Here is a 15013-nt window from a genome sequence, read left to right on the forward strand (position 1 = left end):
AGAATCTGATATAGTCCTCATAGGTGAAATCTTTAAATTTATCTTCGGGAAGTGTCCTCAAGTCCTCAAGCCCTCCTGAAATTTCAAAGGAAACCCTAATATTTGGTTCATGGTGGTGGGTATTTAAGATTCGGCCCGGCCGAACTTAGTGCTGTATATACTTGTTTTTTTTTTTTTAAATCGACTTTAAGAATTTCGCCGTATTTAAAATTTTAAAAAAGTAAACTTTTTTTTTAAATTTGGAAATGTTTTAAATATTTTTAAAAACGTTCGAAATTAAAAAAAATGGTAAGTCGATTTGAGACGATTTACAAAATACGATTTTTTTTTTTTTGAATTACAAAAAGTCGACAACCGACTTTAGTATTCCTAGGCCGTTCGTTGGCTCAAATTCTCGTAAGTGTCGAATTTTTGAATTTAGAAAACACGATTTACTAGTTTTTGACTTTGAATATTTAGGAATGTCAACTTTTCCAATTTTTTTAATTTAAGTCGACTGTTCCACTTTTCGGGTTTTCACCATTTTTGAAAAACGAAATAAGTCGACTTCTAAAATTTGTTTTTAAAATTTGGACAATTCGTCTTTTTAGAACTTGTGAGCTACGCTGCCATAGCAATACTTGCATCCTATAGAATCAAACGTCGAATTTTCTATATATTTTTTTCATTAAAAGTCAATTAATCGTTTATTGCCAACAGCAAAAGTCGATTATTCGATGTTGGACTAAAAGTAAATTTGAGCCGATTTTCAAAAATAGTAGTTTAGTCCAATTGGAAGATCACAAAAAATCGACTAATAGTCGATTATTAGGCAGTTAATAAAAAATTCATCACGTATTATAGTTACCGTTTCTAGGAATTCGGCAACAATTCGCATCAGTTAATCTGTTTCATATCTAGGCTAGACTTCTCAAAAACTCGTAATAAAAAATAAATTTTCAAAATATTTCATTTGAGAGAAAATAATCAATTGTTATATGCGTATATTTTTCTCAACCTCTTCACACGGCCCTCAGAGTACTTTTCATTTTAATACATAATTTGAAACTAGTTCAAATTGTATTAAGCAATCTAACATTTTCACAAAGAATCATCAACTACTACCACATAATTACTCCATTTGCATACAAAATAATCTCTAATAGTTTTCCAGAACTAAGAACCGGACACAATAAAGGCATTGGGTGCCAATACCGAACAAAAGCCATGATTAACCATCTCATTATTATTTGAACATTCATCATGTTCACTTACCTTTGTGAGTTGGGCATTGCCTTCTGTCCGTTCTGTTGTATTTTGGTCCTTTGTGTCAGTGTTGTTAACATCCTGTGTTTCTCCTCGGGGTGATTTACTCCTTTGCGATTCGTATGCATTGTCTTTATTTGTCTCCGGATGCTGTTTGCTGCTATCAGCATTAAATTTGTCATCGTTTTGGTTTCTATTCGGTTTCGTAGTACTTTCGGAATATTTTCTTTCGTTTGTATGGGATTTTAAATTAGCACCTGAAAGAAAAAGAGAACAGCTTTAAAAATGCATTGCCAGGAATTAACATAAAAATTTAGTTTCAGCATAAGTCTTTTGGCATCTGTATTGTGTATTATTACTAGAAGTGATAGTTGTTGAATTTTTAAGTTATTTTGTTAGATTTCATAGTTTCATTTATCTACCCTGAAGCAAATATAAACCTAATATGAAAGATTATGCAAGCTAGACTTTAAGACACGCAATTTACAATTTTAAGGATCAAGGTATTTGAAATAATGAAATTTTAATTAAAAGAATGTTTATTATCTTTGCTACATATTTTTTTTAAATTCAATTTAGGACACGAATTTTGAAAATTTGCGTCGTTCCTTTGAACTCAGACAAGTTTTCATTAAAGTAAAGACTTCTATTGAGAAGTTTATAACATTGGTTTAATTTTATTTTGAATTAACATTTACTTAATTTGAAATATGTCATAAATTATATTTATTCATAGCCATTTAAATGTTATATGAATATGAATAACTTTGTCAATATGCCGCAAAAATTGTGTCGCCGTGATTATAGTGTTAGAAGATATATACGAGTATGGTAAGAATTATGGCTTTCAAACGACCAACAAACTCTTCAAAATGGCTCAATCATAAAAGTCCATCGGATTGAGATCCGGAGATTTTGTTGGACATTGTGCAGTAGAACTAAAGCGAGGCACCTTCTTCTTAAGCCATTTTTGGTTGAAGCGGGCCCCGAACGATGCTGCTGAGTCATATTGGAACGCCCATGATCTGCAGGCGTAATTTTTCTCCTCCCGGGGCTGCAATACTGTCTTTAGGAAATTTTCCCCAATAATAATAGGATATATTTTTACCCAACGGTCGAGGAATACGAGAGGGAAGGTGGCCCTTACCATTTTCATCGGTGAGCCTAAAGTTTTGTTGGCCATCGAACGTGTAAATTTTCAGTTGAATTTGGAATGGCTTCTCATCGAAAAAAACCAAATTCGGTAAATGGCCACTTATTTGCAAGCAAAGAAACTCCTTGGCCTTCTTCAATCTAGCTTTTCGTGCATTGGTGAGCTCTTGCATTTTTTGGAACATCAATGACTTTAGTTCAAGCTCATTTTTCACCTCAGGGGCATGTGTTCTACTATGTCTATATGGCGAGCATATACTGACATCAAATACCAAATTTCACCGAATCGGATGAAACTTGCTCCTTCAAGAGGATCCCGGAAGTCAAATCTGGATATCACTTATATGAGGGCTATATATAAGTATGTACCGATATGGACAAATTTTGGAATGGTTGTTGAAAGATATATTCCTAAAATCACGCACTCTTCCAAGAGGCTCCGGAAGGCAAACCTGGGATTGGTTTACATGCAATACCATCGGACCTACATCAATAACGCCAAGTCGGAAGTTAACGTGATTTCAGCAGACGAACGGAGATCGCTATGGGGCCAAATTTTATTTTCTTATCAAGAGTAATGGATATTTTGTTTAAAGTAAGCCGGAATTACTTTATCCAAAGTGTTAGTATAAAAATAATTTATTTTCCTTTTCGAAATCATGAATTATTAAGATCACGACTCTTGACTTTTTATTTTGAATCCCTCGAATTTCTAGGTTATAATGTTTCGTTTGATATGAATCCAATAATCGAAGTTCTTGAATCTTTAAATCTTTCATTAACACTTACCATCCTCGACATCAACTCCTTTGCTATTACGCCTTCGCGGTGTTGGAATTTTTGTGATGGGTCGTGATTTATCGAGTATATCAGCCAATGGTTTTGGACTCGGTATTTTGGTAGGTTCCACTTTCTTGGGAGCCTAAAGGAAATAAAGAAACACAAATACGAATAATCCATGAAAAACTCTTTTCTGAACATACAATTTGAAAATAACTCAGGTATTACCTGTGTTTCATTTTCCGGATGTGATAGGGAACGCCGTGTTACTGGTTTGGGTCCATTCGACTTATTTGCCCCAGAATCCTCAGATATTGAGCGCATTTGTTCTGGCTTTGGCCGTTCACTGGATTTCTCTCCTGTCTCATCGCCAGCTAGAGCAGTTGCTTCAGCCGGTGGTGACATACTTGGACTATGCGATCGTTGAACATTCAAAGATGCGACTTGGGCGAACTCTTCTGTTTGCGATTGCAAATCACGTGATTGTCGACGTCTCAGACGATTATGCATAAGAGGAGTGCGAGGCAAGGCCCCACCACCACTACCAGGGCCCATAGGCCCTCCATTTGGTCCCAAAGCGTGAGGAGCCATAGCAATTCCGCCATCTGTTTTATAATATCCACCATAACTCTGATCGGGCAGCAAAACATTCTCGGCACTATGAACCATAGGCCTCTGGTAGCCCTGATAGCTGCCATCGTCAGAACCATCATTGTAGATAATGCGGGGTTCACTACTAAAACCACTGTTATAGTTCTTCTCATATTGGACCTCATCAACTTCAAGGAAACTGCTGGTGCTATCACCAAAATAATCCACATATTCGGGACGATTATCATCCTCCTCGGTGACATTTTGAAATTGATGGAATTGCTGTTTCGCTTCGCCAAATGTACGCTGGTGGCCTGTTTCGGGTCCCATACCCATGACCGATGATTGATCTTTGACACAATCTTGCCTGACCAAACGGCTGGGTGAACGTGACATGGAACGTGAACTGGAGGTGGGTATTTCGGGTAATAAACGTCGAGATTCTGGGTGATGTGATTTTGTAATGGAATACTCCTCGTTACTGTGACTTCGCACTTTGATCATCTTCGAATGATCTCGGGCATGGTGAATATTAACACTCTGACTACTGGAGTAATGTTCGCCTGTTGTACTTGCCGGAATTTCGGCCACTCCTACGGCCGGTACATTCTGTTGTGATAAAAATTGTCTGGGATTCTGAACATTGGGGAAAAGAAAATTTTGTTTCTGTCTCGGCGAAATGGGTAAAAATTTATTTTGTGATCCCGAATTGGCAGACTGTACTGTAAGAGAGTTACTGGAAAATTCCGGATTGGGCAGAGTTTGTTGACGCATGAATTCAGGTGAGCGTCGATATTGCGGAGAAGTTTGACGCTTTGGAGGTGAAGTAGGCAACAATTTGACGTGTTGGTCGGGGTTGGGTAGGGTAGCCTGGCGCATCATACGTGGCTTGGGAATATTAGGTGGATTAGTATAGTCATGTTGGTCTTCATTCAAACCCGTAGGTTGTGATGTTTGTAGTGCTTGCTCATACTGAGGATAGTTTCCGGTATTGGGTAAAATTTTACCTCCTCCCGGAACTCCGCGATGCATAGGTGATGGATAGGCAGATTGTGCTGTAGGATTTCCGCTTGTGACCGATGGTGGTTCCATAATATTGCATGGGAACGAGGTCTGACGTATAAATGGCGGATAACGTTGTTCACCTGGAGATCGTTCGGGGGAACGGCTGAAGCCGCGATTGGGTGAAGTGGACATGTACATAGGCGGTTGGCATGGATTAGCGGGTAAGGTTGATTGTCGACGCACCTGTAACAGGAAAATAATGAAGTGAGTTACCAATAGATTCTAAATTTATTAAATATTAATTGCTTTAATTGGATCGGTGTGACTGGAGCACTGTTCGATAAGCTGTAGAGAGGTTATGCAATATCCCCGAAAAATATTCACAGCCGTAGCATATCGCACCGAACGTTGTCGCACAAACTCCGGAAGACAGATCGATCTTACTAGTTAGTTGCAATGGACTTCGATGAAAGGCTAAGGAGAGTCGGAAAAGAACCAACGTTTCCGCGACATCTCTATGAAATTAGTTTAAATATACATCAACTGTTCCGTTCAGTGCAGGTATATCTTGCTTTTGTTAGACACTAGAAATCCACGTTAACAGTATGGGTCTTTGGTATCTGATTCAGATCTCGATTATCGCCATCAAATCGACCTTCCGACTTCTAAGCTTCAAACGTGACAACTCCCTTTCTTGCTTATGACTCCAAGAGGATTTTGTGAGAAATAATCAATACAGCGTCCTCTCGCTTTATAATTGCGCTCAAACTCCCCAGAAGCCTAACTTCTCAGCATAATAAATGCGACTCGCAGATGAGATTTGCAAAGTAACCCTTCTGATCCGAGCATCAGACAACTGAATTCAAAGGCGGAGTTGACGCTGCGTTGAAACCTCTTAGAGAAGTTCTGAAACACTCAAAAATGTCACCAGCATTACTGAGAGGCGACAATTCTCTACCTGGAAAACATGTTCGGTCGAAACTGGCATTAAACCCATTACCCTTAGTATGCAAGGCGGGAATTCTAACCATTGCACCACGGTGGCTCCCATGAGCAGCGTCAAGGCCTCCGAAGTAATGAGTGCCGTCACAATTTCCCAGTACTCAAAAGAGAACTCAGCAGACTCCTCATGTTGTACACAGACTCAGTTATTGATTAATATGGAACGACAACCAAAATATTCCTCGAAGCTATGGTCATTGGTGACACGTGGGGCTTCGTAAAACTTCCCAAGTTTTAAACCTTCAATTTATCCTACAGTCAAAGAATAATAGAGTGATAGGGAGAGCCGTTCGTTGCTCATGTTACCTATATCTCCAACGGCAAAATACCTACTTGTTTCGGCTCGTCTTCCGCCTTCAAGCTAGACAGTGCTCCTATGGTTTTATGGCTATTCACCAGAAGAATGTGCTCCAAGCATTAAAGGGTGCAAAGAGCTCAACGGCCTTTGGTGAAGATCATTTAGATGTCAGCATCAACAACAGTTTGTAGAGAATGTCGCCTGATTCTTGACCCATACCCATTCAATGTACGATTTGGCTGTCTTGAAATACCGGAAATTTGGAAAATAGTGAAGGCGTAACCCCTGAAAACAAGGGCACTTAAGAAATTCACATGAGTTTTCTCCTTTAAAAAGTATTATGGAAGCTATTTTGCTGCCATACTTCGAAGAACATTTAATGATGGCAGAAGATCATTTCCGTTCCCACCTGTGCATAAGCACTTCCTTTTGGGACTTTCTAAGGAATTAGGCATAAAAAATAGTATTGGACATGTTAATGTATTTGACACTGTAAGACAAATTAGGCTTAGTCGAGAGGTGTAAAACATCTATGGAATTCCACAGGGCGTGATGAAATCTTCGGCACAATTTCATCTCTGTTGTTTTTTTCTATTTCTGCTCATCTTGATAGCATTGGTTTGAATCTTTAATTTTGAGATCACTAAATTAAGGCTTCCGGAGCCGTTGACGATGGCATATGGGAAATAGAACAATTAGTCAATAGGGGCAGCCATGCAGTGCTAGAGCTGACCCAAGCTTAAGTTTTGAGTGGAATAAAATACACACATGTCAGAACATGTCTGACAACCTAACTACTTCTAATCACGGTCATACCTATGGGCTAATTATCCAAACCGCCATCTTGAAGGTAAGCATTATTCTCCTATAAAAGTCAGATTCCATATTCATTACCTACAGCACCCGCTCCCGCGTTACCAATGAGAACCTCTATCTCAGTCAGCACGCTAGGTAGGATTTAATAAGATAAGCGAAACTAGCAGAAGTGGATTTAGTCCTATAGTCGCCCATTAGACCTACGAAACGTGATTTTCCTTAGCACTCAAGGGTAGTTTTAGTTTAATTATGATTTGGAAAGTGCAGACGGTTCAAGTCCGATTCATCCGAATTAATTCCCTATGATACAAATCAGCTTACCATCAGATCTTTCTGGTTACCGAGTTTTGTTCGATTTGGACCTACAATCGCTCATTAGACATGCGAAACGTGATTTTTCTCGGGTAGTTTTAGTCTAATTAAGATCTGACAAGTGTAGATGGCCCAAGTCCTACTCATCCTAATTAATTCACTTTGACACAAATCAACTACCGAGTTCTCATCAATCTGGACAAACGATGTTGACATATCAACCTCCAATGAAATATTGTGGATAACTCCTTCCCCAATAATATTAAGAATAGGATGGCCCAACTACATGGCAGGTTGGAGTTTGAAGAACTGAAGTCACGAGCTGTGGGACTTTTTTGTAGGTATACAAAAATAATCGTTCGGTATGACATACTTTACGGGAAACTATTACACGATAGTAACATTTTTTGGAATATGGCGATCGTAGTGGATCGCCATATTTTACCTTCAAGACATTTCAATTAAAACATAACTGTTCGAATTAATTTCGTGATTGATAATGGTGAACGGTGTAGCATTTTACCTGTAAACGATGGTGCGTTGGGGTTACTTGTCCCGATGTCTGTTGTGGCACCTGCTGCTGCAGCTGTAGAGCGTAATTATCACAATCGGTGCTCTCAACGTTTATGATATCGTCACTATTATAGGCTGTGGGATATAGGGGACCACCCTTTTGCATCTGATGTGGCGAGGTGGGAGCTGTCAAATTGACACTATTGTAATTCTCCAAATTACTACCACTTCCCGAGAGATTTTGCTCGTTATTTGGTAAAGTAGTGGGTAGAGTGGATTGACGTAAAACACGACGTTGAGAATTGACGTGATAGCCAGGATTGGGGCCACTATGGCTAACACCAACTCCAACTCCAGCTATGGTTACTGCACTGCCTGTATTATAGTTGACTATGGGATGATTACGCACTGATTGGGGAATGTGATGGTGTTGATGATGACGTACATCTAAGGTGGGATAACTACCGGCTGATTGAGCTTCAATTAGATTTTGTTGTTGGGGATAGAGATTATCAGCGACTGGATTTTGAGCATTGGGATTATTGGGATCGTCCTCGGGATCTGGAAGAAATAGAAGAATAGAATTAGAAATCAGCTTTCCCTTATGAGGCAAATAAAAACTCACTTGAGATGGTCCAAGAACGTCGTATACTTTTGCGCAAAACGTCACTGGTGGGCAGATGGTCAACAGCACCACATGAGCCTTTAAGCCAATCACTGCCAGTTGCTTGAATTTCCCTGCAAGTGGAAAAACAATTGCACTTGAAGATGAGAAATGAAAACATTTCGTTGATATATGAAACGAATCCAGAAAAAAAACACAAGAGAAGAAAATTGGCAAAACGTCAGCTCTGCTCGTAGAGGAGCTGCGTTTGCTTTGAAATCTGAATGCCAAATGAATGCCTAACCAGCCAACATGAAATCATGCGAGAAAACAATTCGACAAAATCATCAAACATCCGCTGAAATTTCCATATTAAAAAAAAAACGCAACACATGAAACAATGACAACATCCCATATTAACCAACCATACCAACAGCAATGCTAGCACCACGAACCCTGGTTGTGATGAGCACTTGGCTTAAATGAACTTTTGGTCTGTCACCCCCTCCCCTCCCCACCTATTAACAAATCACTCTGCACCAAATGCACCATGCCTGGCCCAAAGCAGCATCAGCTAAGTGCTATTCATTACCACAATAATTGAAGCTCCAATGCCACAAACAAAAAACACCCAAATGCTGAATGAAAGGCGAGGAGATCTATCCATACCGAACATTCAATCATCAGCACCTATAACGCCTTTCCAAATAACCATCAATTGCTACGCATTAAGAATATATAGCTCTGGGTAGTTCTTAGTCTATGAACGCCAACACAACGAATATGGGTAGGGGATTCGATAGTGTCTGTTTCTGCTGCATTTAGCTCACATTCTCTCTCTCTCTCATTCTAATGATCTATGTTGGTACTCTTCACACTACTCGTGGATCGCCCCCAAACATTGAATATTCAGAATAATTGCAGTTTTTCTCGTAGACAATCCTAATTTGGTTTTGAATTCAGTTCAAGCTGTGTTCCTCATTCTCTAGAGCTTGCGAGACACACAGACTCTTTCGTATTGACTTCTAAGATTCTTAAACCATAATTCAAACACTTGGCCACCTACTATCTTCAACTGATCAATAAAATTTGCGACTGGGATTGCTGGAAGTTAGTTTGCAGTTAATGGCTTCAGGTGTATACAGGGTGGCTGATATGTAGTACGCTATAGTAACTTTGAAATATTGGTCTTAGGCTCCATATAGTATACACAAATAGAAACAAGTATATACGACCGTAAGTTCGGCCAGGCCGAAGCTTATGTACCCTCCACCATGGATTGTGTAAAAACTTCTACTGAAGACTGTCATCCACAATCGAATTACTTGGGTTGCGGTAAAACTTGCCGATGGCAAGGTATCTTAAAACTTCCTAACACCATAATATATACCACATAGTACATACGTGATATATATTAAACAAAAATGCCGATTAAATACGTATATAATTAAGTTTAAAGTTTCTATAGAAATAAAATTTTGACAAAATAAAACTTTGACAACATTTTCTATAGAAGTAAAATTTGGAAAAAAAATTCTATAGAAATAAAATTTGAAACAAGTATATACGGCCGTAAGTTCGGCCAGGCCGAAGCTTATGTACCCTCCACCATGGGTTGCGTAGAAACTTCTACTGAGGACTGTCATCCACAATCGAATTACTTGGGTTGCGGTAACACTTGCCGATGGCAAGGTATTTTAAAACTTCCTAACACCGTCTTCTAAATTACAAGGTAGTCCATACGTAGTATATATTAAACTAAAAAAGGCCGATTAAATACGTATATAATTAAGTTTAAAGTTTCTATAGAAATACAATTTTGACAACATTTTCTATAAAAGTAAAATTTGGAAAAAAATTTTCTATAGAAATAAAATTTGGAAAAAAATTTTTATAGAAATAAAATTTTAACAAAATTTTCTATAGAAATAAAATTTTTGAAAAAATTTTCTATAGAAATAAAATTTTTACAAAATTTTCTATAGAAATAAAATTTTTACAAAATTTTCTATAGAAATAAAATTTTGACAAAATTTTCTATAGAAATAAAATTTTGACAAAATTTTCTATAGAAATAACATTTTGACAATGTTTTCCATAAAACTAAAAACTTGGTAGATTATTTTTGGCTCGAGTGGCAACCATGAATGTGAACCGATATGGACCAGTGCTGCCGCTAGTGAAAAATTGAGTGAAGTAGATTTTGGAAAAAAAGTGGAGTAGATTGAATAAAATTGAAGTAGCATACATTTTTGAAAATAAAACAATAGAATTCATTTTATTCCACCATAGGATGGGGGTTTATTAACACATCGAAATATTGCTCTAAGACCCCATAAAATATATATTTTCTGGGTCGTGGTGAAATTCTGAGTCGATCTGAGCATGTCCGTCCGTCCGTCTGTTGAAATCACGCTAACTTCCGAACGAAAGAAGCTATAGACTGGAAACTTGGCACAAGTCGTTGTTATTAATGTAGGTCGGATGGTATTGCAAATGGGCCATATCTGTCCACTTTTACGTATAGCCCCCATATAAACGGACCCCCAAATTTGGCTTGCGGGGACTCTAAGAGAAGCAAATTTCATTCGATCCAGCTGAAATTTGGTACATGGTTTCAGCATATGATCTCTAACAACCATGCAAAAATTGGTCCACATCGGTCCATAATTATATATAGCCCCCATATAAACTGATCCCCCGATTTGGCTTGCGAAGCCTCTAAGAGAACCAAATTTCATCCGATCCGGCTAAAATTTGGTACATGGTGTATGTATATGGTCTCTAAAAACTATGCAAAAATTGGTCCACATCGGTTAATAATTCAATGATTAAAACCGCTATGTTCATCGTAATTAAAGGAATAGGAAAAACAATTAGGTAATATGGGGAAAAATTTTAAAATTTGAAGCAGAACAAAAAGTGAAGCAGATTTTTGGAAGAAGGAGTGACGAAGTAAATTTTGTGAAAATGAAGCAAAATACTTCGATTGAAGTAGTAGCGGCAGCACTGATATGGACCAATTTTTGTGTGATTGGGGATCGGCTATATATAATTATGGACCGATGTGGACCAATTTTTGCATGGTTGTTAGAGACCACATACTAACACCATGTACCAAATTTTAGCCGGATCGGATGAAATTTGGTTCTCTTAGAGGCTCCGCAAACCAAATCGGGTGATCGGTTTATATGGGGGCTATATATAATTATGGACCGATATGGACCAATTTTTGCATGGTTGTTAGAGACCATATTAGAGGTGTGCACGTGACACGAAATTGTCGTGACTCACGAAAATTTTCGTGATTCGTGCGTGAGTCGTGAGTCACGCTCATGAAACAGCGTGAGTGTGCGTGAGCGTGATTAACAAACCAAAATGTCGTGCGTGAGCGTGAGTCACGAAAATAATATCTTCGTGAGTGTGCGTGAGTATCGAATTACACTCACGAACATATTCCTGCTCACCAACATAAAACCCTTAAGAGTTAACTTCAATTACAATTTTAGTGACACCTGGGATGTTAAGAGTTTAATAACAATCTCGATTTTAATAATGCTCATGTTTTCAGACACTTCGGTAAGGTAAATTAATCATAAAATTATTCGTGAGTCACGATATTTTTCGTGAGTCACGGTATTTTTCGTGAGTCACGTTATTTTTCGTGAGTTACGACGTTTTCGTGCGTGAGTACAAATTTTCTTTTCGTGAGTGTGCGTGAGCGTGAGTACTACCAAAAATATCGTGCGTGAGTGTGCGTGAGTATGATTTTTCAGTCGTGGTGTGCGTGAGCGTGAGTAAACTATTACTCACGTGCACACCTCTAGACCATATACTAACACATGTACCAAATTTCAGCCGGATCGGCTGAAATTTGCAATCGCAAGCCAAATTTTATATGGGGGCTATACGTAAAAGTGGACCGATATGGCCCGTTTGCAATACCATCCGACCTGTATCAATAACAACTACTTGTGCCAAGTTTCACGTGGAAAGCTTGTGTCGTTCGGAAGTTAGCGTGATTTCAACAGACGGACGGCCGACGGACATGCTCAGATCTACTCAGAATTTCAACACGACCCAGAATATATATACTTTATGGGGTCTTAGAGCAATATTTCGATGTGTTACAAACGGAATGACAAAGTTAATATACCCCCATCCTATGGTGGAGGGTATAAAACGACTTGCAAAGATGTATTATGGCACTTGTGGGTATTGGTTTCATTTTAAGCTTTTTATACCCTGCGCCACACTGTGGAACAGGGTATTATAAGTTAGTGCATATGTTTGCAACACCCAGAAGGAGACGAGATAGACATATGGTGTCTTTGGCAATATTGCTTAGGATCGGCCCCTGAGTCGATATAGCGATGTCCGTCTGTCCGTGAACAAATTTATGTAATCAATGTCTAGGTTGCAATTTTAGTCCAATCGATTTAAAATTCAGCAACAGTATGTATTTTGGGTCAGAATAGAAACCTATTGGTTTTGGAAGAAATCGGTTCAGTTTTAGATATAGCTCCCATATATATCTTTCGCCCAATATCTACTAATATGGCCCCATAAGCCAGAATTTCAGCCTGATTTACTTTAAATTTTGCACAAGGAGTACAATTGATAGTTTCGTAAAGTGTGCCGAATTTGGTTGAAATCGGTTCAAATTTAGATACAGCTCCCATATATATCTTTCGCCCGATATGCACTTATATGGCCCCAGAAGCCAGAGTGTTACCCTAATTTGGTTAATATTATGCACAAGAAGAACAATTAGTACTATAGTAAAGTGTGCCAAATGTTATTGAAATCGGTTCAGATTTAGATATAACTCCCATATGTTATATATCTTTCGCCCGATTTGGACTAATCTGGTCCCAGAAGCCAGAGTTTTACCCCAATTTGGTTGAAATTTTGCACTAGGAGTACAATGAGTAGTGTAGTCAAGTGTGCCAAATTTTATTGAAATCGGTTCAGATTTAGATATAGCTCCCATATATATCGTTCGCCCGATTTACACTCATATGACCACAGTGGCCAATTTTTAACTCCGATTTAGTTGAAATTTTGCACAGGGAGTAGAATTAGCATTGTAGATATGCGTGCCAAATTTGGTTGAAATCGCTTCAGATTTAGATAAAGCTCCCACATGTATTTTTTTCTGATTTCGGCAAAAATGGTCAAAATACCAACATTTTCCTTGTAAAATCGCCACTGCTTACTCGAAAAGTTGTAAAAATGACTCTAATTTTCCTAAACTTCTAATACATATATATCGAGCGATAAATCATAAATAAATTTTTGCGAAGTTTCCTTAAAATTGTTTCAGATTTAAATGTTTCCCATATTTTTTTTACTAACATTGTGTGGAGCACCTAGTGCATTAGCCGACTTAAATTTTGAGTCTATAGATTTTGTAGAAGTCTATCAAATTCTGTCTAGATCGAGTTATATTTAAATGAATGTATTTGGGACAAACCTTTTATATATAGCACCCAAAACATTTGACGGATGTGATATGGTATCGAAAATTTAGATCTATAAATTGGTGCAGGATATAATATAGTCGGCTCCGCCCGACTTTAGACTTTCTTTACTTGTTTAGTCTTATGCAATTATGAACCTCTATCCAAGTGTACAAGATGTACACTCATTAATTTTTATCAGTAATGACTTCAAATTTCACTATTTTCACAACTATGTTTTTTCAGAGGAAAAAATAAATGTTTCGACATTAAATTTGGAAATATTAATATTTGCAGGGAGTCTATTTTTTTATTTCAGTTATGAGTGCTCATGTGAATTTAATATTAACGTTTTTAATGCCATCTTTTTCAAGTTCAGAAATTCTGCACTCGTCGCTAAACTTAAAAAACGACAAATAACGATATTTATTAAAAAGGATCAATACCACCTTCATAACAATCAAATTCTATGGCAATATAGTTTAGTTTATTAAGCTTAATCAGATCTAATCAGATTTTTTGTATGAAAAGATGTCTTCAATTAAGCTCAATACTGTTCAAATTGCAAAAGGCACTAAAAGAAAACGCCAGGAAGCACCAAGTTGGTGTTTTTTTTTTTTTTTTTGAAAAGGCACTAAAAAGCCAATTTGGTGCTTTTTGGAAATCAAAATGCACTAAATTTGCTGCTAAAAGCAACAAATTGGCACCACTGGGTCCTATAAAACATTTTTGGAAGTAAACATTTCGTTGGTTACGAAAAATATTTCAGGGTATCCTATTTTTGCAAATTAGTTGCATGAATAAATTAAGAAACACATTTTATTCTGTGTGGGCTATTTGAAGAAGAAGAATTTTTAGCAGAAAAGAAAGCAATATTACCCAACCTTATTATGTTATTCAAAATGTTGTCACTTTAGTTAGTATTTTACCGCGTGTCTTAAAATTTGGTTTGCTCACACTGAGTAATTGATATCTATTAATGTGAAGTATTCAGCGACTCAGTAAAAAAAAAAAAACAAAAGAGAATTTCAACTAAGATTTTGATATAACTGTTTTGTTTATTATTCTAAGATTAAAAAGTTATCAGAACAGGGGTTCTTAAACTGTGATAAATAACAACGACCGAGTAGTATTTTTTACGATAAAACAAAATGAGAAGCCCTAATCTAGAAATCATTATCATTGTTGTATGTTGTACTCCAACATTTCGTTTGAAATTATTTACCTATGTAA

At 37.5% G+C, this 15013-nt stretch overlaps 1 protein-coding gene across 2 annotated transcripts in view; it reads right to left on the reverse strand.

Moving 5' to 3' along the window:
* The window catches only part of btsz (bitesize), a 364022-nt gene that overhangs the window by 65029 nt on the left and 283980 nt on the right, over positions 1 to 15013 (reverse strand). For both annotated transcript variants that reach the window (XM_075291600.1, XM_075291602.1), the window contains exons 2-6: positions 8340 to 8452; positions 7725 to 8275; positions 3406 to 5016; positions 3187 to 3319; positions 1255 to 1502 (exon numbers count right to left, since the gene is read on the reverse strand). In XM_075291600.1, coding sequence (XP_075147715.1) covers positions 1255 to 1502; positions 3187 to 3319; positions 3406 to 5016; positions 7725 to 8275; positions 8340 to 8452 — 2656 coding nt within the window. The remainder of the gene's footprint in view (positions 1 to 1254; positions 1503 to 3186; positions 3320 to 3405; positions 5017 to 7724; positions 8276 to 8339; positions 8453 to 15013) is intronic.

This window comes from Haematobia irritans, chromosome 1, assembly GCF_050003625.1.
Source record: "Haematobia irritans isolate KBUSLIRL chromosome 1, ASM5000362v1, whole genome shotgun sequence".
Lineage (NCBI taxonomy): Eukaryota > Metazoa > Arthropoda > Insecta > Diptera > Muscidae > Haematobia > Haematobia irritans.